We start from the raw sequence: 27,806 nt of genomic DNA, 5'->3' as shown, positions 1-27,806 counted from the left end.
GCCAAGAAGGCCAATGGTGTCCTGTCCTGTATCCAAAATAGCGTGGTCAGCAGGACAAGGGCAGTGATCCTTCCCCTGTGCTCTGCATTGGGGAGGCCACACCTGGAGTATTGTGTTCAGTTCTGGGCCCCTCAGCTCAGGAAAGAGATTGAAGTGCTGGAGCGGGTCCAGAGAAGAGCAACAAGACTGGGGAAGGGACTTGAACACAAGCCCTATGGGGAGAGGCTGAGGGAGCTGGGCTTGTTTAGTCTGGAGAAGAGGAGGCTTAGAGCTGAGCTCAGCACTCTCTAGAACTACCTGAAGGGCAGTTCTAGCCAGGTGGGGATTGGTCTCTTCTCCCAGGCATCAGCAATAGGACAAGGGGCCATGGGCTTCAACTCTGCCAGGGGAAATTGAGGCTGGAGATTAGAAAGCAATTCTGTGCAGAGAGAGTGGTCAGGCATTGGAATGGCTGCCCAGGGAGGTGCTGGACTCACCGGCCCTGGAGGTTTTTAAACTGAGATTGGCCATGGCACTTAGTGCCATGATCTAGTCAATGGACTGGAGTTGGACCAAGGGTTGGACTGGATGATCTCTGAGGTCTTTTCCAACCCAGTCCATTCTACGATTTTGTGAAGACGCACAGAGACAGGAGACAGCAAAAACAACACGCAGGACATTTTTCCCAATATACTATTGTGCAAAGCTGCAGGAACTTGGCCAGAGAGCATCAACATGATTAAAGTTTCAATTTATCCCTTAGCAAGCGCTTTCTCTTTGAATTGCTTCAGAAAAGGACAATTTAATTGTTTAGAGAATTAGACAACTGAGTGAAAACTTACAATGAAAACATGTCAGCTCTCTCAACTAACATATAGTTGAGATTTCCAATCATTAGAACAATTCTTCGTTATCACTCAACCTTCCTCTTCTTCTCTTAACACATTAAATCATTTGGACACTGTGTAGGGAGATCAAACTACATGGATGTTCCTGTTTTAAACACGGATATTTGTTTTCAATACACATAAACTGCTACTTTCAGTAGCACCTGCATTCCATTTGGCTTTAGGCTAAAGAAGCAGTATGGAATCTGTTAAGTGTCATATAAAATTGAGCTGAATTTTAGCAATATAGTTAATATAGCACCTCTTGAAATAGCTTCCTTGAGTAGAAAAACACTGGCTTTTAAAAAGACAGCACAAATTCCTCATGTCTTTATATTGCCAGTTAAAGTTTGTCTTCTCCAAAGTAGTATCTTTTTTTCCTGGAACACTTGCATCTGAACATTTGTATCTTTTCCCTCAGTTGATCAAAAAGGCTTCTTCAAAAATCAGAGGTAACTACGTGACAATAGGAATTTTGTGCTAAATCTCAGAAACTTCATTTTGTTCCTAAATCACTCGAAGCAAATTAATAGGAAACTTTTGTCATAAAGAAATGCACCATTTTATCGTAACCACTGATTTGTTTTACCTAAGAATCTGAAGGTAGTGTTGACTGGAGTGAAAGACTTTCAGATTTGTCAATAACAATTTGGATCAATCTTCATTGACATTACAATGTTTTTCTTTCAGATAAAACATGACACAGACAACTGTTGGTCTTCACCTTTTGTGCTATGCAAATGAATATGAACATAAATCTCACCGCTGTTATTTTACTTAGTTGAATTTATTCATTACACTTCAAAATCAATACATTGAATGAATCAGGATCTGAACTAGAGTTAATCAAGCAACACAAGGATAAGCAGATCATTATTTGAAACTGTCACGGTTTCTCTTATCTCATCCCCGTACACTCTATCTCTCTGTATGGTCTTGTTTCCCCGGTACGGTCTCTTTTCTCCCCGTATGGGCCACCAATTAAATCTGTCACGGTTTAAGGCAAGGCGGCAATAAACGGTGGCAGACGCTCCCTGTTATCCCCTTTACCTCCCACCAGCCCTTCCTTTAGATCGGAAAGATGATAAGAAAGATAAGGGGAAAGGAAGAGAGACTTAGACTTCAAGTTGAAGAGTTTTAAAGGGTTTTACTAATACTACTAATAAATAGAGAATGTATATACAAAATATCCCAAACCAATCTGGAATGCTGGATGTGGCGTTGGCGTCACTCAGCAGCAGAGCTGGGGGTGCGGAGCTGGCGGCTCCAGCAGCTCAGGCCCCAGCAGTCACAGGCGGGACTGCACAGCAAAGCGGAACCTGGGTGCAGGACGCAGGGCCTGAGCCCTGTGGATCACAGACAGACAGACAGACAGACAGACAGACAGACAGACAGACAGACAGACAGACAGGGGCCTCTCTAGACACCGGCCATGGGCGAAGAGAGCGTGACCCTCGTGATCACCCTCTTATATAGGGGGTATGACGATTATGGGGTGGAATACTTCCGTTGGTCAGTTCTAGTCCCCTGGTCCATCCACCCCTCCTCAAACACACCCCTCTCACAACGGAACGGGGGAATACTTATCAGTCTTTCTTGGCTACCATAGTAATAAACCTAAACACGAGCTTCTTCAGCATTCCCTTGGTCTCTTATCAGCATCCGAGGAAAAATATGCAGGCTAAAACTCAGCAAAGTACAGGCACCTAGAAGAACTGAGCTGAAAGAAAAAATCACTGAAAGAGAACCGGTCTTGTTTTTAACAAAACCAGGACAGAAACAGATAAACGTGCACAGGCATTGCGGTTTTCCTCTTCACTTTCTACATAGTCTAAAAGATGCGTACTTCAGGAAAATAAACTACACCTTTTTAATAAAGCAGTTTGAGCGAAGTTATTTAATGAGCCAGCTTGGCTCTAGACAAGACCAGCTCCAGAGAGAGACTTTAAAATGATAATCCAAGCCCAGTGAGTTTTACCCTGCTGCGACTCTTTTGAATTTTAAGAACGCAGGAAAACGTGTGGCAGATAAACAGCTCCCAACAACAGGAGCACGGAGCAGTGCTCAAGTTTTACCATACACGGCTGAAGAAATCACAGAACTGGCCGAAAAGCTGCAGAAATCACGGGACCGTGATGAATAAGAAGAGTTAAGTGGCTTCTGAGAAGTTTCCTTCTCCTCCATGTGCAATCTCAGCAGATTTTATCGCAATATGTCAGAAAGCGTTTATATTCAAGCTTTTTTTAATGTATTAATGCTTACACCATATCGTGCCGCTGCTATAGATCGAACACGCATGAGGTGCCGAGTCTGCTCAATTACATTTCTTTATATATACAAACACATATACTTTTTTATATATCCATACACGGATAAGATAGGGCGCTACGTTGAAGTTGTAAAAAGACTTCCAACTAATGGCTAAGAACCTACCATGCTGCTATAAATATTCCCCGGTATTATATTGAAGATTTCAGTCTCCATCCTGAGATCAGTTAATTTTAATACTGCAAAACCAACCAAACCAGCTCCTTTTTGAAAGATTTATTGATGTGGCAGGTACCTTGTCAACTAAAATACCACGCAGTGCATTAAAACCAGTTCATTAGTGTAGGTTAAGTAAACGTCACTTCAACTCTGAAGTTTACATCAAGTTTTAATTTGCATTATATTCTCTGTTCAGCCTGATTAAAACTCCGTTCTTCTCAGCCCTTGAAATCAATAACTTTTACCTTTCTAAAAATTAATTTACACACTGTAGAGGATCCCAGGGGAAATGCTGCCCTAATTTAAATGCAATATTCAGGAATAACTTTCCTTATGACTAGAAAACATTGCAAAGTGCTGACAGGCTACATCTGTATCAGCAAATATTGCAGCACAGGCAAGAAACTACAGAGCAAAGTAGTTGTTGCTGCCGCTACATGTACTTCAGGGGATTATTTGTGACAGTCAGCGCAAGCTAAACCTTCTAAGAGAAGGTTTCCAACACAGGATCTCTTACTTTCCACTCTCTTGCATCTGGGCAGGAACAACCCCAGGTTCCAGTATAAGTTGGGGAACAACCTGTTCAAGAGCAGCGTAGGGGAAAGGGACCTGGGGGTCCTGGGGACAGCAGGATGAGCATGAGCCAGCACTGGGCCCTTGTGGCCAGGAAGGCCAATGGTACCTGGGGTGGATGAGAAGGGGGTGGTCAGTAGGTCAGAGAGGTTCTCCTGCCCCTCTACTCTGCCCTGGGGAGACCACACCTGGAATATTGTGTCCAGTTGTGGCCCCTCAGTTCCAGCAGGACAGGGAACTGCTGGAGAGAGTCCAGCGCAGGGCAACAAAGATGCTGAAGGGAGTGGAGCATCTCCCGTGTGAGGAAAGGCTGAGGGAGCTGGGGCTCTGGAGCTGGAGAAGAGGAGACTGAGGGGTGACCTCATTCATGGTTACAGATATATAAAGGGTGAGTGTCAGGAGGATGGAGCCAGGCTCTTCTCGTTGACAACCTGTGATAGGACAAGGGGTGATGGGTTCAAACTGGAACACAAGAGGTTCCACTTAAATTTGAGAAGAAACTTCTTGGTAAGGGTGACAGAACACTGGCCCAGGCTGCCCAGGGAGGTTGTGGAGTCTCCTTCTGTGCAGACATTCCAACCCGCCTGGACACCTTCCTGTGTAACCTCATCTGGGTGTTCCTGCTCCATGGGGGGATTGCACTGGATGAGCTTTCCAGGTCCCTTCCAATCCTTGACATTCTGGGATTCTGTGATTCTCCAGAAACAATACCACAATTAAGTCTGCTCTAGAAACTCTTCTAAACAACTCTGGCTCAGCAACAAATTGTGATATGATCATTTTTGCCGGTTTCCTAACAGTTTACGACTGGTTTGAAAAGCAAGAGCCTCCACCGCATGACCAATAATCTCTTCTGTCAACACCATAACCTCATTCACTTATTGATTCCTTCTATCACTTCTGATCATTTGTAATTTTTTAATTCAGGAACATTGTATTAACTAAATCACGCTGATTTAAATGCTCCATCATTCCTTGGAAAGAACATCTATAGGAAGAAATCACACTTCAAGGATGTTCTGATTCCTCCCCATTAAAATGCAATTATCCATACACCTACTATGATTTACTATAGTTTCTTATGCTTTACCCAGTACCGGTATCAAATTTACTTAATTCCAGACTCATTCTAATTCAGTTTACTTTGCCTCAGTCAGTACTGAGACAACCAAATATGCAAAAAATCACCAGGATGGCCAGAAGCAAGAGGCTGACTACAATGCAGACACCTACACTGAAGATACATTCACCTGATTTACTTAGAACTTCCTCCCTCTCTGAACTCTTAAAAAACCACGGAGATACACCTGCCACTCGTAATTTTAGAAGGAGAATGAAGACAACTTAAGAAATCCTCTAATTGGAAGTGTTAGCGGTTCAACAATTTAATTTTAAAACTCTTTAAGCATCTTTGAACTTTTTGTGGTACCTGACATTTATTATTGCTCATAGAATCATAGAATGTCCTGAGTTGGACCCACAAGGATCATCAAGTCCAACATCTCGGATCAGTCTCTACCATAAACCATTTCTAGTTACACTTGGAAAGAATTCCACAGGTTTCTTCTCTGTAGAGGAAGGACCAAGGCTCAGAATCTTCTTTCCTAAAAATAAAACCTTGATCAAAGCTTTCTTATCCAGCACAATCTTCCCTGAGTGTTTTTAAACCCCGATTATGTTTCAGTCCTGGCAGCCTTCCTGCTTCTAATACATCTGAAGAAGTTATTTGCTTTCATGAGTTCAGCAAGTTACGCCCCAAAATCTTCTCTTGGCTTATGTTCCTCACTGCCCCCCTCATCATTTAATTTATCAAGTCTGACATTCCCTTCTACTTTCTATGCTTGGACACAACATCCACTTTTATACAGTAAACTTTTTTTCTTTTTCTCCCTAAATTGCATTTATTTTGCTGTTTAACTCCCCTTGCTTTTTATTTTTTTTTTAATTTATTTTAATGACTAGAATAAACTTACTGAGAATCTACTATGACATCTTTAAGCAGTTTCCATGCTACCACTCCTTTAATTTCTTCCAGTTAGCTTCTTCAGTGTATCTCCTCTTTACGAAGTCAAATACCACAGTCAAGGTGGTTTATTTAAAAATCGGGCATTCATATTTGTTTAGCTTACATTTCTATACTTATAATCTTCTTTCTATGATTCTATGATGGTTTCACGTGACCTAAATATGAAGAACAGGGGAAAAAGAGGCGCATCACTATGGGAAGAGGCTGGAGCAAAAACAAACAGGAGCGATATCAAGCAACCAGCTCAAACTAAACAAAATAAGCCGAAGCTCTCAAGAACTCTTGCTATGGCAGCCTAAACAGGGTAAAAAAATAGAGAGTCATAGCAAGACATAAACAGGATCCAGTCGGGTGAACATAAAATAACAAGTTGCTCCAGCAGCCCCTCAAAACAAGAGGCGGGTTTAAATTATTCCACGCTCTAGAATAGCGGCAGGTGCTTACAGGGTCATGGGTCTTTCTGATCCCTTTCTCCAGTGAAACACCATTTAGTTCAATCTGTGTGGGGAAACAGAACTCACCGAGCACCCATGTATCTTAGTTCCATTCTCCCAGCTGTTTGGGTGAAAATTCAAGACAATGTTTTAAGTAAAGATCCTCAGAAACCAAGTCTGGTCTTTACTGCTGCCAATACAGGCTGGGCAGAGGGTTACTCTTAAGGGCATTTTCACACTTTTGATCTAGCTGCCAATTTTTACAACCTCAGTTTAATATTCTTTCTTATTTCCTATAAGGCAATTTGAAATTTAAATATCACCAGGTGAATGCATATGCAATCTGTTCCATAAATAAAAATGCCTGTAAAATACAGCATCGTTTCCTCTTTCAAGCTGTGAGATAGAAAGGCATATTTTAAGAGTTGTCAGACATGACATCGCCAAATTACAATCAGCCCAGGCTTGATCATCATTTCTGAAGCTAAACAAGGTTCGGGGATATTTTTCTTAACTCATCACTTGTTCGCAAAAGGCACAGGCCTCACCCCGGCCATTGACACATCAGCCATTGCCTGAGCACAGGAGTCTTGAAAGGAGGATGAAAAGGTTCTGAAAGCGACCTCAGGTGATCGGCGTGTGGTCCCTGCTCCTCCAGCCACCATCACCTCTAAGCTGTTGAGTTATCAAAGTGTCTGCCCAGCCAATGCTGACAGGTCCACCGCATCTGATGCAGAGGATGCGGGGAACTGAAACAGCATTCAGCATAAATTTTGGCAGAGGTTCTTCATCAGGGAGGATGATGTAAGGATAGAATGAGAATAAAGCATCTTCTGGAAGTGAAAGATTGTATTCACGAGAGCCAAACTTACAAACCTCCAAGGTTTGCATGGCGCGGGTCAAAGTGTCGTATCATTTTGAAGTGCCAAATAACAGCCAGTACTGCAGCAGGTGCAGAATCTTGTCGCAAACAAGTTCAGAATCACATCAGTAAAATTTAGACAACCAGAGATATTTCTGAAAATTCAACTCAGGACATTTTGCAGAATCACAGAATCCCAGAATGTCAGGGGTTTGAAGGGACCTGGAAAGCTCATCCAGTGCAATCCCCCCATGGAGCAGGAACACCCAGATGAGGTTACACAGGAAGGTGTCCAGGCGGGTTGGAATGTCTGCACAGAAGGAGACTCCACAACCTCCCTGGGCAGCCTGGGCCAGGCTCTGCCACCCTCACCAGGAACAAGTTTCTTCTCATATTTAAGCGGAACCTCTTGTGTTCCAGTTTGAACCCATTACCCCTTGTCCTATCATTGGTTGTCACCGAGAAGAGCCTGGCTCCATCCTCCTGACACTCCCCCTTTATATATCTGTAACCATGAATGAGGTCACCCCTCAGTCTCCTCTTGTCCAGCTCCAGAGCCCCAGCTCCCTCAGCCTTTCCTCACACGGGAGATGCTCCACTCCCTTCAGCATCTTTGTTGCCCTGCGCTGGACTCTCTCCAGCAGTTCCCTGTCCTTCTGCAACTGAGGGGCAAGGAACAAAAACCTTTTTTTGTAGGTAGAGTGATATTTTTATCACCCCGCTGACCAAGTCCAATGACTCTCTAAAATACACCATAAAAACAGCGGCTGACCACATAATGATCTCAGCCGCCCCGCGGTGCAACGCCTGTATGGATATTTGTAAAGCCGGCAAACTGAAAATCAAAATCCACGCACTGAAATCCCTCCTCATGGAGACTGATGAGCTCTGTCGATGAGGTTTGCTTCTGAAGACAAAATATCCAGTGACAGGAAGGAAATCTCCCAAGTCCTTCATCACACGCAGGACCTCATCTGTCCTCAGGTTGAACAGAAGTGTCATAATGAGTTAATTCTTTCACTAAAGATTCCGTGTCTTTCAGCAGAATCAATGAGTGTGGCCAGGGTGATGAGCATCCACTCTGGGGGGTGCATTGGTATCATTTTTAGTTTGCTAGAGCTAAAACAAATTCCTTCATGGCATCAGTAGAAAAATAAATAAGGCAAAATGGTTCAAAATCTTATACTCGGGGAGCAAAGAAGCCCTGAGACCCAGATCAGCAAAACTCACCAGAAAACTGGAAAGAATTAACGCGCAACAACAGTCACAGGACAAGAGGATCTTAATGGCAGAGCTACACTGAGAAGCACTTTGCAAACCACCTGAATTTTAAATCCAGATGTAGGATTTAAGATGTATTATGAATTACAAGCTTTAAAAACATGAAGTTTATTCTGTTTAAGAAAAAACATACTCAGGTCAAAACTTTGTTTTCAAGAGACTGTGATTCCACCTTGTACCTGGAAACTTGGCAACTTTCTGCACAGCACAGAAAAGTAATAAAATCTTGGGATTCTTAAACTCCAATGCTAACGTATTACTTCAGTTTCCTAGTTCAATCTTAATTCCTTAAGGAAACCTGGAAGTTTCAGTCGTGATCTTCAGAGAAGCCTAGTATTTACAACTCTTTTAAAACAGAGGAAAATATTCACAGACTTAAAATATAAGTACCATAATCCTATGTATTCAAATCATCTTGCTACTGTCCTCTACTACAACCCAACGTTGAAGGCGTTTTGTTGGTTTATTTTTTTCTAATCTGATATTTTTTCTGAAACTATAAATTTAAAGTAACTTCTTATGCTAAATGGACCCTTGCACAACACCACACGATATCAATCTCAGAAGAACTACCAAAAAAATTGCCAACCAGAAATACATTTCTGGCGCTGTCACCATCCACACTTCATCTAGTCCAGAACACCACGTTTGAGCAACGTGCCGTCAATAAAAGGCTTCGAACACAACACCAAGTTCTATTTTGGATGTTGTCACGAGAGGAGAAAACGATTCAGCCGCTTTTCAAACACACTGGAGAATATTTAGTCTGATTTTTCAAAGGCATTAAACATCAGAGGTGTTATGAAACTGGAAGCTTTACTCAGAGGTATAATGTCTGAAGACAAGAATCACAAAAGTTGCTTCTCTTTAAGATTTCACACTTTTTTAGGATTGGGAATGAGCAAATTTAATATGTGGACACGCGCAGTAAAAGAGCTTAAAACGTTGTCTTCAGCCAAACTCCTCATGCACAAATCAACGAAGCTTCATTAAAAATCCAAGGACCCTTTGACAACAAAATCTACAGACAAAAAGATAATTTACTACAGTTTATCAGTTCTTTGCAGTTCCTCCCCTTCCTCCATCACTGATTTGAGCAACTAAACAGAGGAAATTCACTGACAGGTAAAGACCTACACAATTTTATTCCCATTCTCTTTATCGTAAATGAGGGAATAACTAAAAAAAATACACTTTTTACCGAGTGTATTAATAACATTTTTTCAAACCTTGCATTACCAGTTCGATCTTATTAATCTGGGTGATACACCTGTTCAAAATATCTTTCCTACAAAATGTAATACCAACATAACAGTTGCCACTTTTTGCTTTTCCAGGTGATTTTGTTACCGCTACGTGGCCCTCACACACACCAGTGCCATGAGAATCAGCCACAGGCACATTCATCCCATTGCCATCCACTGACAAATTTACTAAGTCCCACTGAAATTCATTGCTGGGTTAAAATTTGGAAAGAAACCACAGAAACTGACAGAAAATTAAGCCTACTGTCCTAGTTAAACACTATTTAATGCAATCCCATCACATTCAGCTTCTACAAGTTCATCATCTCCAATACAGAGACAAGGGTCGTACTCCCTTAGCCAGATTCTGTATCCGCACTATGAAGGTTTCATTAGAAAACGTATTTCATCAGAAAGCTCATGGTCCATTGAGTCTGAACTACTGTACACGCTTCTAAATTTACTCTTCCACATCAACTCCTCTCAATCTCTTCATTAACAGCACTTAGGAAAGCTGCTGGTGTTTTTAAATGATACTCTCTTTTTTAATCCACATGCAAAGTAAGCCCTCTGATCGTATTCTTAATATTTACAAGGGATACAGAGCATTAGGCTTGAGGCAATCTACAGGTGGAAAATATTAAAGCAAGTTTTATTTTAGACCCTACAGAGATCGGGATATTAATATTTAAAACCAATAACACAATATACATGACGGATTACGAACAACAAGCTACTTCATGTGTACGCAGAATTCCTTAACGTCTGTGCTCCCCGTTACTCCTCCAATTCAGTATTTCAGGGCAGAAAAAGGACAAATATCTCTTTCTTTTGTTAATCATACCTTGATCAGAAAGAAAATCCAGCATGGTCTGAAGAAGGAAAGACAGATGCCTGACGCAGAGAGCAGGGTTGCCCATTCGTCTGGAAGCGTAGACCAGTTCATGGAGCAAACGCATCTGCACCGCAGCCCATCCCCGATGAGTTCCTACAAAGTAACAAGTAACAAGTCATTTAATGCTTTTTAAAGCATTTTTCTCATATTTAAGTGGAACCTCCTGTGTTCCAGTTTGAACCCACTACCCCTTGTCCTATCATTGGTTGTCACCGAGAAGAGCCTGGCTCCATCCTCCTGACACTCACCCTTTATATATCTGTAAACATTAATAATGTCACCCCTCAGTTTTCTCTTCTCCAAGCTCCAGAGCCCCAGCTCCCTCAGCCTTTCCTCACACGGGAGATGCTCCACTCCCTTCAGCATCTTTGTTGCCCTGCGCTGGACTCTCTCCAGCAGTTCCCTGTCCTGCTGGAACTGAGGGGCCACAACTGGACACAATATTCCAGGTGTGGTCTCCCCAGGGCAGAGCAGAGGGGCAGGAGAACCTCTCTGACCTACTGACCACCCCCTTCTCATCCACCCCAGGTACCATTGGCTTCCTGGCCACAAGGGCCCAGTGCTGGCTCATGGTCACCCTGCTGTCCCCAGGACCCCCAGGTCCCTTTCCCCTACACTGCTCTGCAACAGGTCGTTCCCCAACTTATACTGGAACCTGGGGTTGTTCTGCCCAGATACAAGACTCTACACTTGCCCTTGTTCTATTTCATTCAATTTTTCCCCGCCCAGCTCTCCAGCCTGTCCAGGTCTCTGACGGCAGCACAGCCTCTGCCGTGTCAGCCACTCCTCCCAGCTTGGTGTCATCAGCAAACTTGCTGACAGTCACTCTATTCCCTCGTCCAAATCATTGATGAATATATTGAATAGTACAGGCCCAGCACTGTCCCCTGAGGCACTGCACTGGATACAGGCCTCAACTGGACTCTGCCCCATTGACCACGACTCTCTGGCTTCTTCCTTTCAGCCAGTTCGCAGTTCATTCATATTCAAACCAGTTCAGAGTTTTCATATTGGTGAACTCCATCTCCTTTCCAACAACACTTGCTGCTCCACCATTTAGTGAATGGTCCCCAAAATTTCAACTAGACAAAAGAACACATGTTTTTGGGCAACGTGGAAAGGTTTACTCAAAAGGAGTTCCCAAGCAGCACAGTATCTCTTCCTTCAGAGAAAAAATGCAGCACGGTACCTTAAAATCAAGATAACTTTTTACATTATTACTTTATATAGAGCTTTGGATAATATTGATAAAAATTGTTGAAACGTAGCTTACCTACATTACAGAAGGTTAACACCGTATTTAACAGCTACAATAACTGGCATGTGTTCTTATGGGCTACTTTTCCTTTGTTTTTTTAATAGACGCAATCAAATAGTAATTCAAAGGATATACAGCATATTGAAAACTGTTTAAATGCCTTAAGCAAATGCTAGACTTGCAGATAACATCACTCTGATCTGATTTGTGGAAAAATGTGACATATTCAACCCTACAGATACCGATATAATTATGTTTTACACATATGTGTGTGTGTGTGTCTATATACAAAAATATAGTTGAAGAATGACCTTTTATATAAGAGTAACAAACACTAAAAGAAATACAATTTCTGATACACAAATTGAAGGCGTTTGAATTGTATAAAAATACTCAAAAACAAAGTATGATCCTTTTTGTACTGAGAAGTGTTCATAAAAATACAAGGACGTTTTTCAGAGTAGAAATTAAGGTCTCACAAATAAAACCCAATTATTTGCTGCAAGCGGAGGAATATGGCAACACCTTCAGCAGCAGCTCACAGAAATCCGAAATTGTTGACAGCAACGCTACAAAATATAGCCATAATTTCCCAGAGACACTTACCTTTGCTGAAATCTTTAGGATCCAGTGATAAACTGTAGCCAGGGAGAGTTTCCAAAAGCAATTTGTAGCAGGCCCGCCAGCCGGGTTCGGGAATGCTGGGCGCAGCACATTGCATGGCCGCGATCCGCTTGAAAAAAGCGGATTTGCGGTGAAAACCGATCCGTTCGTAGAGCTCCGAGAGAATGCTGTAGCGCTGGATTTTCTCTTCTTCTGAAAGCTGGGATTTAAAGGGGAAAAAAGGGTTGGTTCTAATCAAAAAGTGGATATATGAGTTAGTCACGACGGCTTCTAATGGCAGGAAAACTTGACTTGCTTCAAATTAAACAGCTAATAAATCAGCAAAGAGAGTTCTTCAGCAACTCTGTCAGTAGTACTGACAAGTGAATAGCCACAATAATAGCTCCATATTTTATGGAAGATATTTGACATGATATTCATTTAAGGGCGCAAAAATATACCACTTCTAAAATCTACTGATTTATCAAGTTAAACATTTTCATCCCTTTAAGATTAAATCTCATCATCAATCTTGAAATCTCGGGCTGCGAAAGCAAAGAAACTACTGTCCCAATTTTATAGGTCTCTGATCTTGTAAACCACAACATTTTTATACCATTATACGATACACACACAGACTTGCCAACCACCGAGGAAAAATTTAGCAAAGGTTAAGCCCCGTTACGTCTAAAGTTGAAACAAGTTTGATAACGAGTGAGGAGCATGTGCTGCTTTAGCTCATTAATATATTGTCAAAAACCCCAAGTATCTGTTCTTTCCCCCCTGGTCTGAAGGACAATCTCGCTTTGAAATCCGCCGGGCAGGAAGAAATTGTCATGGAAATTCTGGAAGCAATATTGAGTTCAAAGCTGGACCAATGCTGACACCTAGTGCACAGTATCTGGTGCGCACAACCAAAAGTGACATAAAATATCTTCAGTTACTCCAGAGCTGCTAACACGTTTTGCGAAGGTGTTTAAAATTACAAACTGCACACAGAAATAGCACTAAAGGACAGAAACAGCGTTTCTGCAACTCGTTCTTCAAAACTGAAAGAATCAACCAGTGAATTCTGTGTGTTTAACTTCAGATACTTAAGTTTTGGACGTAGAGATACAGGAGACCTCAAAGAAGCCGAATTTTCAGAAGGCACCATGACCTTATGTGAGAGTTCAAATCTCAGGGCTTCAGCATATGAAGAGACAGATAGACTAGCAAATTATTTTAGAAAGTTTCGGGCAATTTTTGAAGCTGAAGCTGCTGTTTCGCTCAGAACTGACAACACAAGATGATGCTCAATGGAAAAATAACTCCCAACCACATAAGAGACGAAACTCTGTAACAAGAGTTGTAAAAAGGCGATTGCACTGAGCCAACAACTTTCCTGAATCAATACAGCTGGAAAGAACTTGAAGCATAATAAGAAAATACAGGACAAGTTTAAACCAGTTTATCAGAATGCCCAAAAGCTGCAATTCTGGAAGAACATGAGGTGTCAGAAAAAAAGCTACTCCACCTTTTTTTTTTCCTCCCTTTTTTCCATTTATGTCATTTTTTAAAAGTGAGCACAAGAAGAAAATATGGCAGCAGTATCCCCACAGCTCACTACTGGGGCCAGTTCTGTTTAATCTCCTTATCAATGATCTGGATGAGGGGATCGAGTGCACCCTCAGTAAGTTTGCAGATGACACCAAGGTGGGTGGGAGTGTTGATCTGCTGGAGGGCAGGAAGGCCATACAGAGGGATCTGGACCAGCTGGATCGATGGGCTGAGGCCAATTGTCTGAGGTTCAACAAGGCCAAGTGCCGGGTCCTGCACTTGGGTCACAACAACCCCAGGCAGCGCTACAGGCTCGGGGAAGAGCGGCTGGAAAGTGCCTGGGGGAAAAGGACCTGGGGGTGTTGGTGACAGCAGCTGAACATGAGCCAGTGTGTGCCCAGGTGGCCAAGAGGCCACCAGCATCCTGGCTTGTGTCAGGAATAGTGTGGCCAGCAGGACCAAGGCAGTGACCGTCCCCCTGTCCTGGGCACTGGGGAGGCCAAACCTCGAACCCTGGGGTCAGTTTTGGGCCCCTCACCATAAGAAGGACATTGAAATACTAAAGAGAGTGCAGAGGAGGCGACAAAGCTCATGAGGGGTCTAGAGCACACGTGTGATGGGAGCGGCTGAGGGACCTGGGGGGTTCAGCTGGAGAACAGGAGCTGAGGGGAGACCTTCTGATCTCTGAACTGCCTGAAAGGAGCTTGGAGCATGGAGGGGGTTGGTCTCTTCTCCCAGGTAACAAGTGACAGGATGAGAGGAAATGGCCTCATGTTGCACCTGGGGAGGTTCAGATTGGATATTAGGAAACATTTCTTCCTGGAAAGGGTTGTCGAGCATTGGAACAGGCTGCCCAGGGCAGTGGTGGAGTCACCATCCCTGGAGGGGCTTAAAAGATGCATAAACGAGGTTCTTAGGGACATGGTTTAGTGCCAGAGTCAGGTTATGGTTGGACTTGATGATCCTGAGGGTCTCTTCCAACCAAAATGATTCTATGAAATTAGAAAAGCTTAAAAAAAAAAAAAAACCACCAAACACTATCAAAACGTGTTCCCCAAATACATAATACTGTCAGTGTTCACATATCTATGTGTGAATTTTTAAGATGAGAAGAGACCTGGTCTTGATATTTAGGTACACTAAGTGCTCAGTAATAATTGGAACAACTATCAGAGGCACATCTGAGTAGGTTTTTAACACTGTTACCTCACATGTTGCTTAATGATTGCCCACAAAGCTACTCAAATATTTTCTGCAGTTGCAGGAAACTGTTTTTTTCAGCACCACAAATACAGCAAAATCAGCTTTCCTGGCCTCCAAAATTTATAAAAGCCTATAAAGTGGCTGCGAAATAGCCACCACCTGAAGCACAGCATCTTTTCCAACTGGTTAATGTTCATTTAACTGCTATAACAAACCGAGTTTGCAATTGCACCTGTAAAGGCTGCGGTTCACTTTCTAAGCAACTGAGTCAGTTTTTTCCACAGGCTTGTTTTAAGATTGGCTTTAAAGAAGGTAGTTTGGGGTTTTTTTAATTATTTCTTACTATATCAAAATTCTGTAATCTCACTTGTAATTAGATGTGACAATTTATTCCTCACAATTGAATGCAAAGATAAGTCATGTTACCCTGCGGCTCTAATAACCAGAAAACACCAATTACATAGTGTTACCAGACTGGGTAGGAGACTGAATATATGAAAAACACCCAGTTCTTCTATTTGTCAGTCATACACTTTCTCCTGCAAGGTGGTTTTTCTCCTGTTGAATATCAGTTGTGCTGCTGTTCTATCAATCTGCGAAAGAAAAACACTTCTGCTCAAGAAAATGACACAATAGTAGATGTGCAGTTACAAGCTAGATATATGTTATCCTTGATTGAAGCTAATAAAGGTACAGAACGGTTCTCAGCTCAGCAGTGGGCCTCAAAGCCCAAATAATCCGTATTGTCAAGGTGTTGATTTGGGTTGGTTTTCTTTTTAAAGCAACCATATACTGAACTTCTACAGCGGCATAATGATAATATCAGATATAGCTGACATCAGGAAATGAAAGAATGATCATTAGGTATACAAGGTACAGCAGAAGTCAGTGGAAAAGACCCATCTAAAACTATTAATAACATTTTTAATTTCTTTTAAATCAGTGAATACCAATATGACTTGAGAAGAAAACTGATCATGCTTTTTAATACCCAATTTAACATATCTTTCTTTCTAGAACACATCCCCACCTAGTTTGATCTCCCATGTTGTGCAAATGACGGTTACCCTCAGTGAGTTCCACACATGAGTATTTATTTCCAGGGTCATTGATGGCATAAATCAAATTCAAAGTTCCTTTAGAGGAAAAACAAAGCAAAGAGAAATGGATCAACCAGTGAGGAACAAAAGCAGCAGGGCCTCCACAACACTCTCCTTTGGTTCTTTCCAACAAAGCAGGTGACCAAACCAACGCTTCCTCATGAGATGATTTTCATCAGGACCCACTCAACTACAGTGGAACAATTACAGCAGTTAAGGTACTTTGCAACAAAATTGATTATTTTCATAAAAGCTTATCGATTAATTAATTTCTCATTTATGTCGGTTTAGAAAGTTGACTCCACCGAAAAGTTTCTCTGCAAATTAAAGGAAATATTTTAGCTCCCTCATAAATTTGTTGTCCCCATCAGGGCTTAATAAGCTCAATGGTGTGGACTTGAACTGCTGGTCTTACCAAGATGTAACAAGCAAAAATGGAAAAACAGTAAGAAAACAAACAGCTTTTTATGAATTCTTTCAACCACAGCAGTCTCTCAGTAACCAGTGACACCAAGTGACACTCGATCAGCAACAGTGGCTTAGTCTCTCAGTCTCTGGGGTAGTTCTGAGCATTTTTCTCATTGGTCCTAATACTGATTTTCTCCTCCATGTTACTTTCTGATTTGGCCTAACAAAGTCTTCAAACTACACAAAAAAAACCTCAACAGTGCAGAGTCTGGTTGGAAACCTGTAGTTCGTGGGGCTCCCCACGGGTCAGTACTGGGTCCAGTCCTGTTCAAGCTGTTCATCAGTGACCTGGATTGAGAGAGCGAGTGCAGCCTCAGCCAGTTTGCTGATGACACCAAAGTGGGAGGAAGAGCTGACACACCAGAGGCTGTGCTGATATCCAGTGAGACCTGGACAGGCTGGACTGGGCAGAGAAGAACCTGATGAAGTTCAACAAGGACAAGTGTAGGGTCCTGTAACTGGGGAGGAACAACCCCAGGCACCAGTACAGGTTGGGGTGGACCTGCTGGAAAGCAGTTCTGCAGAGAAGGACCTCGAGTTCTGGTGGACAACAGGTTGACCATGAGCCAACAATGTGCCCTTGTGGCCAAGAGGTCAGTGGTACCTGGGATGGATTAGGAGGAGTGTGAGCAGCAGGTGGAGGGAGGTTGTTCCTCCCTCTCTGCTCTGCCCTGGTGAGGCCACATCTGGAGTTCTGGGTCCAGTTCTGGGATCCTCACTTTAAGAAGGTCAAGGAATTACTGGAGGGAGTTCAGTGACAGGCGACACAAAGATGCTGAGGGGTCTGGAGCATCTTTCTTATGAGGAGAGACTGAGAGAGCTGGGGCTGTTCAGCCTGGAGAAGAGAAGCTGAGAGGGGATCTCATCAATGTTCATAAATATCTCCAGGGTGGGTGTCAAGAGGATGGACCAGACTCTGTTCAGTGGTGCCCAGCGACAGGATGAGGGGCAATGGGCACAGACTGAAGCACAGGAGCTTCCATCTGAATATGAGGAGAAACTTCTTGCCTTTGAGGTGCCAGAGCCTGGAACAGGCTGCCCAGAGAGGTTGTGGAGTCTCCTTCTCTGGACACATTCAAACCCACCTGGACACATTCCTGTGTGATCTGCTCTGGTGAACCTGCTTTAGCAGGTGGGTTGGACTGGATGATCTCCAGAGGTCCCTTCCAAACCCAACCAGTCTGTGATTCTGTGATTAACAACACTAGTCAGACCCTTACACTCACTTTTCAATAGGCCATTCCTAATTTGCTCACTGTTTCACTAAACGAGATCAAAACAAGAAAAGCAAATCCATTGCAGATCTGTCCCAAGCAGCCATTTTTCCCCTTGCCCAATATCACAACAGAACAACAATGGGTTTTTTTCTCTTCACAAGGGAGAATAGCCAATAGAGACTTTAATCTCAAACTAAGTCACGATATTTTTAGACAAATTCTGAACACTTTTTAAACCAGGCTCACAGATGCAAAAATCCTCAGAAGTCGATTCCTAGTGAGAAGGAAGGTAGGGACGCAAAAAATAAACTGGAGTCTCCTGAATCTAAATACCTTCCACACTTCAATATAATCTCTCAAAGAAGAAGAGGAAAATAACCGGACTTCCCGCACCGACCTGACGAAGGTTGATGTAAACGGCATTTTGAAGAAACTCAGAGGCTTCCATGCTCCTTTTCTGTATCGCAAGGACTCTCACGGCCTTCACACAGGCTTCCAGTTCAATCACGCCAGCGTTCTTGTACTTGGGAATGGAGAAAATTAAAATAATATTGAAGTATTGCACCAGGTAGATTTGATAAGTATTTCTGCTCAACACATAAATTAGCTGTCACATCTTCCAAACCCAGCAATTCCTTAACGCTACTGACTATACTGTTAAATTATCAACATATGCCCAAGTGAAAATTAAGGTGGTGTCTACAATTTTATTACATAAAACTACAGTTTTCAGCCTCTTGTCTCACTTTTCTCATAGCACAGCTTCAATCTGAGAGTTCAGACATGAAGAAAAGTTGGGAATATTAGTAACATTTTGGATAACCTCATATATGCTGAGTGTGGGTGGTGAATCTGCAACAAAGAAATAAATCCTACCCTCACAGTGTAACAGGTATGGAAGAAAAAAGGTCAGTTTTACAGTAGTTCAGCAGCACCTAAAACTCTTCTGTCGCAATAAATGAAGGATTAATTTTGCTTTTTCTATTTACTATAAAATACACTATGTAGCACAGGAAGCTGTAGCAACAGAGCTTTAATTTTACTGCATCCATTTTCTTCTCAGTTAAAACAGTATCACTGATGACAAGTGAATTACAAGCCATTCTGAGTTTTTTAGTATCCATTTCCAATACATTTTCTGTTTCAGTTATTTAGCTTGCTTAAAGACAAGAGACAATCTAGATGTGCATCGATCTGTTTGAGCTTGGACAACAAACGGAGGCGATTTTCTAGTCAAGCAATCTGATCTATTAATAATTATTTCCGCCAACATTGGATATTTGAGTTGGCCCGTCTCCTCCTGAGGTATTTATCGTGTTTGAAATCTAATGGGAGAAATAAAGCTCAGAATGAAATGCAAGAGCTACATATTCCTTTCTTGTGTGTTTATATCAGCAAAAAAATCACTGGAGATTGAATTCATTTTAGAAGATTGTACAAAAGCGATAAAATACGTAGAAAGTGCTGCTTCCTCAGCATTAGAGCTCAGAGTTAGTCTGTCTGTAGGTCTTAAACAGACAAAACCAAACTATGCTTGTCTTGAACACTTATAGATCATCCCAAGACAAAGCTCTTCATTATTTGCAAAAGAAGCTGCAGTGATTACTTGCTAAGAGCATAACGTCCATTATTATAATCAAAACATAAATATCTTACCCTAAATATCTATACTTCTAAAGAAATCACACTCTTTCTAGATGAGCAACTTGCCCTTACGGCAACATAAAAAGCTGAATGCACCCTCGAGAATCATCCTTATAGTGATGGATCCAAATGGGTCTGAAACTATCCCCGAAACCATCACATTTCATTGCTTCTGATCATAAATTAACTCATGCACACAATCTATCTTGTTTCATTTGGACAGTCTCCCTTCACCACAGACATGGAAATGCCACATCGTATTTACACAGATGAGTCTAAAGATACTTCCCATATCAAACGAGATATCTGAAATTAATTGTGCTGCAGCATAGTTATTTATGCTTTAATCACTTTTTGAACTTGTCTTTAATGTTCATGTGGATGCTGAGCCACTATTGTTATAGCATGAAATCATTATTTTTCTCTTCATATTATGAATGCAAACATTGAGCTACCTGAATACCTTATACACGGAGTATCCAGCACCAGCAACACCTTCATAAACTCCTGAAATCCCCAGAGACCATTCCAGTAGGTCCAGTAAATAATTATTCAGCTTAAAAATGCATAGAAGCACCACTGGAGTTGATAATGTATGTGTTAAGGACCATAAACGTATGTAATAATTAACAAACCTTCAAATACCTAACACTTCTACTTGGCGTGCTTGAAAAATATAAGACAATTAATCCAATTAACCCTTATTTTTAAAAAATAAGCAGGGTTACCTTGCCATAGTAAGAAATGGCTTCTTTATATTTGTCTATGATGTCTTCGGGACTCAGGCAATTCTTGGCACGTCCTATCTCGGCGCTGGTGTCCGCGTTGATACCGTTCGAAGTCAGCGCACCTGGAACAGAACAGGGGATGAAATGAGCAGAAGCTCTTTGAGCAAATACTATATATCTAAGAAGAAAATACGCACGTGTTGTAGGTTTGAGTAGAGTATATGCAAAGAATACTCGCCCTACCTAGGAAACACTAGTTCTGTTTTGCTATGCTGTTTAAAAGAGTACAAATGAAAAATAGATTCAATCATAAACCAGCCAACAGGGAATAATCTTTCACTTAGTGAAAAACAGATATATCTGTAATCTTTTATACTTATCTGAATAATTAGACTATGAGTAAAAAAGTGTTAAAATCAGATTATGGCCACGTTCAAATATGCAGTTTTAACCTCTGAATTATTACTTGTTCTACTCAAAAATTATATTTCTAAAGCACACCTAAGAAAAACCTGTGCAAATTTTTAATAAACTAATTATTGGAACAGTGACCTTCTCCCCCAATCATTTAAAACAAATACTTCTCTTCCTGATATCTAATCACAAAAAAATAAAGTGTTACATTATAACAAAGGGCACCAAATCTGAACCTTCCATATTTAAAAATAAAAAATTAGATGAGGCTCAGACAAAACAGTAAGAAATTGCTTTTCTTATACAAGAAAGAAGGTGAGAGACAGAAAGTGTCTTTACATACAGAAAGGATAAGAATCTGAAATAGAAGCCAAGGAAACCTGAGGTATTATAAAGAGCAGGAAAATGTTCTTTCTAGAATTTTATTTTAATTGCAGAGTTTGCATAATAAGATTGAAAACATTTATGAAAGTTTTGGCAAGGCTCTGTACCTTTAATCTGTAGCATTATACGGTAGTTCATTTCTTCAAGAGGTTTCTCTACTAAGATGGCAAAGAAATCTTTGGGTTTCAGAGCTGGACCCAACTCTCAATAGACAGTTAAAAGCTACTGTGAAAAATATTTTCTACTCCCTCTATATATTCAGAAATATTCTACATGCTCAAAACAACTTTTTAATATGTTTACCAGCCTTAAAGCACATCTGTAAATTAACCTCTTAGGGTTTTTATGGAAGTTTAGTGCAAAATTTTTGTTAGTGACGATGGCAAGAGCACCACGACACTATAAGGCTTGTGTGTGACAATTTGGGTTCATCAGTTAAAAGAATGTACAATCCTCGTTATTTGGGGGAAGAAACGATCTTGATTCGAATTTACAGGGACACATCATGGAACCACATCATTTGTTTTGTGCCAGTCACCCTTCAGTCTCTTTGCTTCCACAGAATTTATCGCCAAAAACTGAAGCATCAGAAATCAGAACCAGTTTTGGCCCATGGCAGTAACTATCTACACAAATGTAAAACATATGCAAGTAATAAAAGAAAAGACTTTGGAAACATGCATGAAAATATTGTACCTGGATCAATGAGAACTTCTTGTGCCCCTAAAAGGAGGAACAAAAATGATTTTGTTTTCAGCCTTAAATACAGCCAACAAAATAAGCTCTTACAATGTTTCATAACTAACATCAGGCTTGATCAAAATTATAAGCTATATTAGGATCATCACTGCTATTTTGAAGGACTACCAATTATAATTCAAGTAGTCACCATAAGTTAAATCTCATTTTGTGAAAAAATAAATGTAAAAATCCCATAAACTTGCAATTTATTCTAGGACACATCAAGAAGAACTGGAGAATTTGGAGTGTATAATTTAAAGCCATAGCCTTTTTCTTCTTTTTCTTTATTTTTGTTTTAGCTCCTGGGTTTCCATCCCAATCGACTTATTATATTTTAATATCAGGTCCTACAGTACTTAAATCTCCTTGTGGGAGCTCATTTAATCTACACGATACTCTCAAATAACATTTTCAAGTAACTGTATCCCTTTCAATTGTCATTAATTTCACTCCATTAAATTTTCTGAATAATTGAGTCATACCAACCCAACAAGCCGGACTATTCACATAAAACAGTCACCAAGAATCCTGCACAGCTGGATTATCAGATACGTAACCTTGTTGCCCTAAACTTCGATTAAACATGCCAATAAAATTGTGATGATCAAGGGTTAATCCGTCAAAAAAAACTGCTTTATGAGCAAGACAGGACCTCCCTTCAGTTGATTCACTCTGACTCCAGACTAGTAAAGCAGAGATTTAGAGCGAGATCAGAAAGATACTCCAGCACTTCACTCAGGTGTCCTAAGTCTGCTTGGGGAAAGAGGCAGGTCAGGCAACAGAATTAAAAGTTTAGCATGTCAAACAAGCAAAATAAAATAGAGAAACCCAAAGCAGGTGCTAAGCTAAACATAAAGCAATCTAAGCTCAGCTTATTCAACACAGAGGTCATGGAGCCAACAGATCACGGCCAAGTTCCTGGCCAACAAGAACTACACAAAATCTGCTTTTATGCTGAAGGTTGCAAAAATGAATCATAGAATCATAGACTTGTAGAATGTCCTGAGTTGGAAAGGACCCACGAGGATCATCGAGTCCAACTCCTGTCCCTGCACAGGACAACCCCACAGTTCACACCATGTGTACTAAAAAAACCCTTTAACGCTGCCCTCTTAAGCTTGTGCTCTCTACATTATATAGAGAGATATTAATGCTTCACTTTCCACTAACGTTTCTATATAAAGCAGATACCACAACATGTTTTGAGCAGCCAGGTCCTGTGCTATCCCCTAAAAATGCCAAATGGTAGAAGTCGCAAGACATTCAAGAGAAAGGTGTTTCTCTTATCATGGCACAAAGTCAGTACCAAGAAAGCCCGTCCTGGCAAGGCTGAAGTGCAGGCACAAGAAGAGGCACAATTCCAGCCACATCGGGGAGCAATAAAGGTAGTTATGACATCTATATGCTTCAAAAGTGGGTACAAATCAAATGTCAGCTCCATGAAGAAATGTAGCATTTCTTCATTTGTGCATAATTTGGAAACCCCTTTTATTTCTAGACTTATGCTACAGAAAGGGATAACACACTGGAATTTGTTCCCCAGATTAAATACTGTCCTCACAAAATTAATTATAGCAAAGCAGGTTATAAACAAAGGTGCAGTTTGTAAAGATTTCAAATGAAAGACATTGCAGAGTCAAAAAAAAAAAAGGTATTGAAAAGCAACTTTCAGAAAAGCTTGCAAGAAAAAGACATCACAACAATAGCTGTTTGTCTAGACAGTTCAGATCTCAGAACATTAAGAGAACATAACTAGTTAGGGAACAATATCTAATGGACCATCAAGTAACATTTTCATCTGGAAAGGATGACAAAAAAACCCTGTAACTGCGTTTTCTTCACACAAAAGTGCTTTGAAAAATCTTGTCACATGAAACTAAAACATTTTTAAAATATAACAATGCTAACAAGTTTGCAAACAGGACTTTGAATTACAAGACAACTTATATAGAAGAGCAGGAATAATATACCAAAAATGTATTTTATTCAATTATTCTGATAGTTGTGGCTTGTTTGTTACATTCTTTAGTAACAAGGAGTACCCACTACCAACAGATTGCAACATCTACTCCTAAATATTCATTGAAAAGTGGACAAAAACTGTGTGAATTATACTGTAACAGCCAACACAAAATACACTTATCAGTCATGGAACCAAATGCACAGATTTTAACAACTAGGCATTATATGAAAAATCAGTATTCTGTCCCAAAATAAGATAACTTTACTATTGCAATTATCTGGTATCAACATACACATTTTGTACTAAAGATAAGACAAAGCAAGTGTTTACTGGATTGTGATTTACAGATGGCTAAAGATGGGGGCTTGCTTTTTTTTGGATGAAGGAATTCATTTTCACCCCATTACACACAAGTGTACTTACACCAGCACTTAAACCCAGCTTGTGTTTGCTTCAGCACTGCTTAAGAACCTGGGTATATACATAAAAACAGCTGTGCTGGGTTAGACAAAAGGCCTGTCTAGCTAATAATAATCAACATATTTTTCTTTTAGGACACTAGTCAGCCGCTCCTGGAAGCCACAGAAATTTTCAGGGGCCTTAAAACCATGTGGCAAGTACTTAGTTCTGAGATTAAGCATTTATCCTACAAACACAAAGGAGCAGAGAGGAGCAGTGACAGGCAGCTGAACCCCGATAACCTAACAGAGCTGTCTGGGGCGAAACCCATCACGACCGGTTCATGTGAGCATGGGACCCACTGTAGGATGCAGGGAAAGAACATTTTGGGATTGCACAAGATTTCTTATAAGATGTGCAGGGGATGAACCAAAGACAATAAAGAATAAATCCTTTCATTTGCTCTTCCATCTGCTTGATGTCCTCTAGTTGTGTCAAAAGCAGCACCGATCCTCACCCACTCTCTTCCACAATGTTCAACATATTCTAGAGCTCTCTCCTATTTCTCCTCAGTCATCTCTTTTGCAGAACGTTGGAGTTCTAGGCTGTTCAGTTATCCTTTGTATAGAAATCATACCAAGATCACCTTTGTTGCCCATCTGCAACCTCATTCCAGTAGAAAAACGGGGATAGGAACATGAACAACCTTTTGAGGTGGGAAACTGAAACAGTATGCAATATTCTGCATGCAGGTGAAACACAGACTTATTAATACTTCCTATTTTTTTTCCTCTCTTTTAGTCTCCTAGTAATTCCTCAAATACTTTAAGTAGGCCATTTCTCAAAGAACATTGACCATACTGATGTCAATACAATCATTGTTTTAACTAATAAGCAATCTGAGAGTTCAGAAGAAGTATACTAAATCTTCAATGGCAGTTTATTGGAACTTAGTTATCCAAATCTATTTATTAAATGTTGACTTTAGAATAGCAACAGACCTCTGAATAAATGTACCTAACTTATTCTTAACACGTGCAGCTCTGCCACACATGTACTTTATGAAAACTGTCTGCATCTCCTCCAACAAAATTCAAACTAAAATAGACACTATTAACAATCAGATGAAGAGATCAAAAGCTCTGCAACTCTATGCCAAGCACACATGTCGACATTAATACAAAAGCAGCAATGTCACTCATGTAAAAATATTAAGAAGAAATACAGCTCCTTCCCCTCACCCGCCTCCCTCCAGTTTATCCTGCCATGGGTTAGGAAGCATGGAGGAAATTTTCAGGTGTTCAGTGGTGGTAAATGGAATAAAAAGCAAATCCCGTCCTTACCTGGTCTGTGCCTGTTGCCCGCCTCAGCAGAAAGAGAACCCCCTTGTGCCCGGCGAGATCCAACTTTACCTCCAGTACCACCAGGATAATGATAGATGACTGACGCCGAGCATAACCCCTCGAGAGCAGCTGGAAAGTAAAGAAAAAAAGACAAGAGATTAGGAGAGATGCTTGCAAGTGAAGTATCATGGAGTAAAGTCTACTTACACAAAGTCTGCCTCAAACTGGAGACCTGGTGACGAAGGTCATGGAAAAGCCTGAGATACTCAATATCCTTCTATCTCTGCTTTTACGGGTCAGGTTTACGCTCAGACCTCCCAGGTCCCCAAAACTACAAGCAGAGTCTGTAGGAGTGTGCACCAGGCACAGCAGAGGAAAACGAGCGTACAAAGCACTTAATCCAACTGGACACAAATCTACAAAACCAGCATCGATGGATGACAAGAGAGCTGGCCAATGTGAGGCCACTCACTCATCCCCTCAACAGATCATGCCAACTGGGGAAGGTTTCTTGTGACGTTTTGCTTTGTCCAGTCACTAGAGGGAAGTATCAGGGGCCTACAGGCAGGTCAACCTCAATTCCCTGGCAAGGCTGTAAAAAAAATCTTTCTGGAAGCCATTTCCAAGCACATGAAGGACAAGAGGGGGACTGGGAACAACAAACATTGTTTTATCAAGAGTGAATCAGTCTTTGGCAACCTTACCGCCTCCTATGATGGGATGATGAGCTCAGTGGACAAAGGAACAGCGGCGGATGTTGTGTATTTTGACTTTCACGAGACCTTCAGACAGGGTCTCCCATAGCATGCTTACAGTCAAATCTATAAAATTGAGACAGCTGGCGTATAAAGTAGGTGGAAAATAGGATGGATTGTGATCGGCAGTGTGAAATCCAAATGGTTGCCAGTTACTAGTTTTGTCTCCCAGCGATGAATACCAAGGACAATGTTCTATTGTCTTCTTTAACAACCTAGATGATTGCATAGAGCAATCAGAAAATTACTGGGTGACACCAAATCGAGGGGAACCACAGGGCAGGCCTTCAGTGCAGGGAGAACTTGCCAGGCTGGAGATAAGGGCCACCGAGAGCCTCGTGGAGTTCAAGAAGGGCTCATGCATCTCCGATGGAATAACCCTACGATGACTAGCCAGGAAGCAGCTTTGCAGACAGGACCTGGGGGTCCTGGTGGATAAATTAAGAGCAGTTAGTAGTAGGCCCTTGCAACAAAGGTAACAACTGCATACTGGGCTGTGAAAGCCATAGCAGGTCAAGGGAAGGGATTATTCCCTTGTGTTCTGCATCTGAGAGACCACACGTGGAGCAAAGTGACCAGCTTCGAGCCGCCCAGTGCTAGAAAAACATTAACAGCCCAAAGCAAGCCCAGCGGATTGTCATCAAAACTATCAGGGGGCTGGGGGCCGTGATGTATGAGAAGTAGAGAGAACTGGGTTTGTTCAGCCTTAAAGAGGGGAGATGATCTTGCTGTCTTTAAACACCCTGTGGGAAGGTAGGGAAGAGATGGAATCAGATGCTTCTTGGAGGTGCAGTGATTGATGAGAGTCAACACAAGTTGACACAGAATATTCTGCTTTAATGTAGGAACAATTTCTGTTTTATTGCTGGGTTTTTTCAAACTACAAGCAGCAAAACATTAGCACAGGTTGCTCAGAGATTAAAGAACTTCCATCCTTAAATATACCTAAAACTCAACAGGGTGGGTCCCTGAGTAACATGATTTAAGTGGATGTGACATGAGCAGGAGATCAGACTTGAAGACCTCTAGAGGTCATTTCAAATCCAAATTATTCTGAGTCTATATGTATAATTTCATATTTCAGTCTCAAAATATTTTTTTGCTCTGCAGAAGTAGAAAAGTTCTCCTTCCTTGTTTGAAGAATCCTGAGCCACTTAAGCTTTTGAAAGAGTAAAAGGAAAGAAGTGGAAAGTCAGAAGGTGTTATGGTTTTCATAATATATAAATACAGAGCCATTAGGAAGCTAAACGGATTTCCAAGTAGAATGAGAAAGTTAAAAGCAGAACTGGAAATGGCAATTTTCCTAAAAGGGTATGAAACCAAGAAGCAGAAATTGTCCTCAAAGATAACTTGTAGATCAAATAAATAGGAAAAAAAAG

At 41.2% G+C, this 27,806-nt stretch overlaps 1 protein-coding gene and 1 long non-coding RNA gene across 5 annotated transcripts in view; one reads left to right on the top strand and one right to left on the bottom strand.

Annotated features, from left to right (window-relative positions):
• LOC309436619 overlaps positions 1–27,806 on the top strand; it is a 481,462-nt gene that overhangs the window by 238,445 nt on the left and 215,211 nt on the right. The window lies entirely within an intron of this gene.
• Positions 1–27,806, bottom strand: part of TRAPPC9 (trafficking protein particle complex subunit 9) — a 517,306-nt gene that overhangs the window by 476,277 nt on the left and 13,223 nt on the right. For 3 of the 4 annotated variants that reach the window (XM_082045894.1, XM_082045897.1, XM_082045895.1), the window contains exons 4-9: positions 25,673–25,801; positions 21,923–21,949; positions 20,429–20,550; positions 18,454–18,579; positions 12,533–12,749; positions 10,618–10,761 (exon numbers count right to left, since the gene is read on the bottom strand). In XM_082045894.1, coding sequence (XP_081902020.1) covers positions 10,618–10,761; positions 12,533–12,749; positions 18,454–18,579; positions 20,429–20,550; positions 21,923–21,949; positions 25,673–25,801 — 765 coding nt within the window. The remainder of the gene's footprint in view (positions 1–10,617; positions 10,762–12,532; positions 12,750–18,453; positions 18,580–20,428; positions 20,551–21,922; positions 21,950–25,672; positions 25,802–27,806) is intronic. The other variant, XM_082045896.1, reaches the window with a different exon arrangement.

Source organism: Streptopelia decaocto (genome assembly GCF_964273445.1).
Source record: "Streptopelia decaocto genome assembly, chromosome: 2".
In the NCBI taxonomy this organism is placed as follows: domain Eukaryota; kingdom Metazoa; phylum Chordata; class Aves; order Columbiformes; family Columbidae; genus Streptopelia; species Streptopelia decaocto.
Note: the sequence above shows the minus strand (reverse complement) of the source record. Positions and strands in the feature narration are given on the sequence as shown.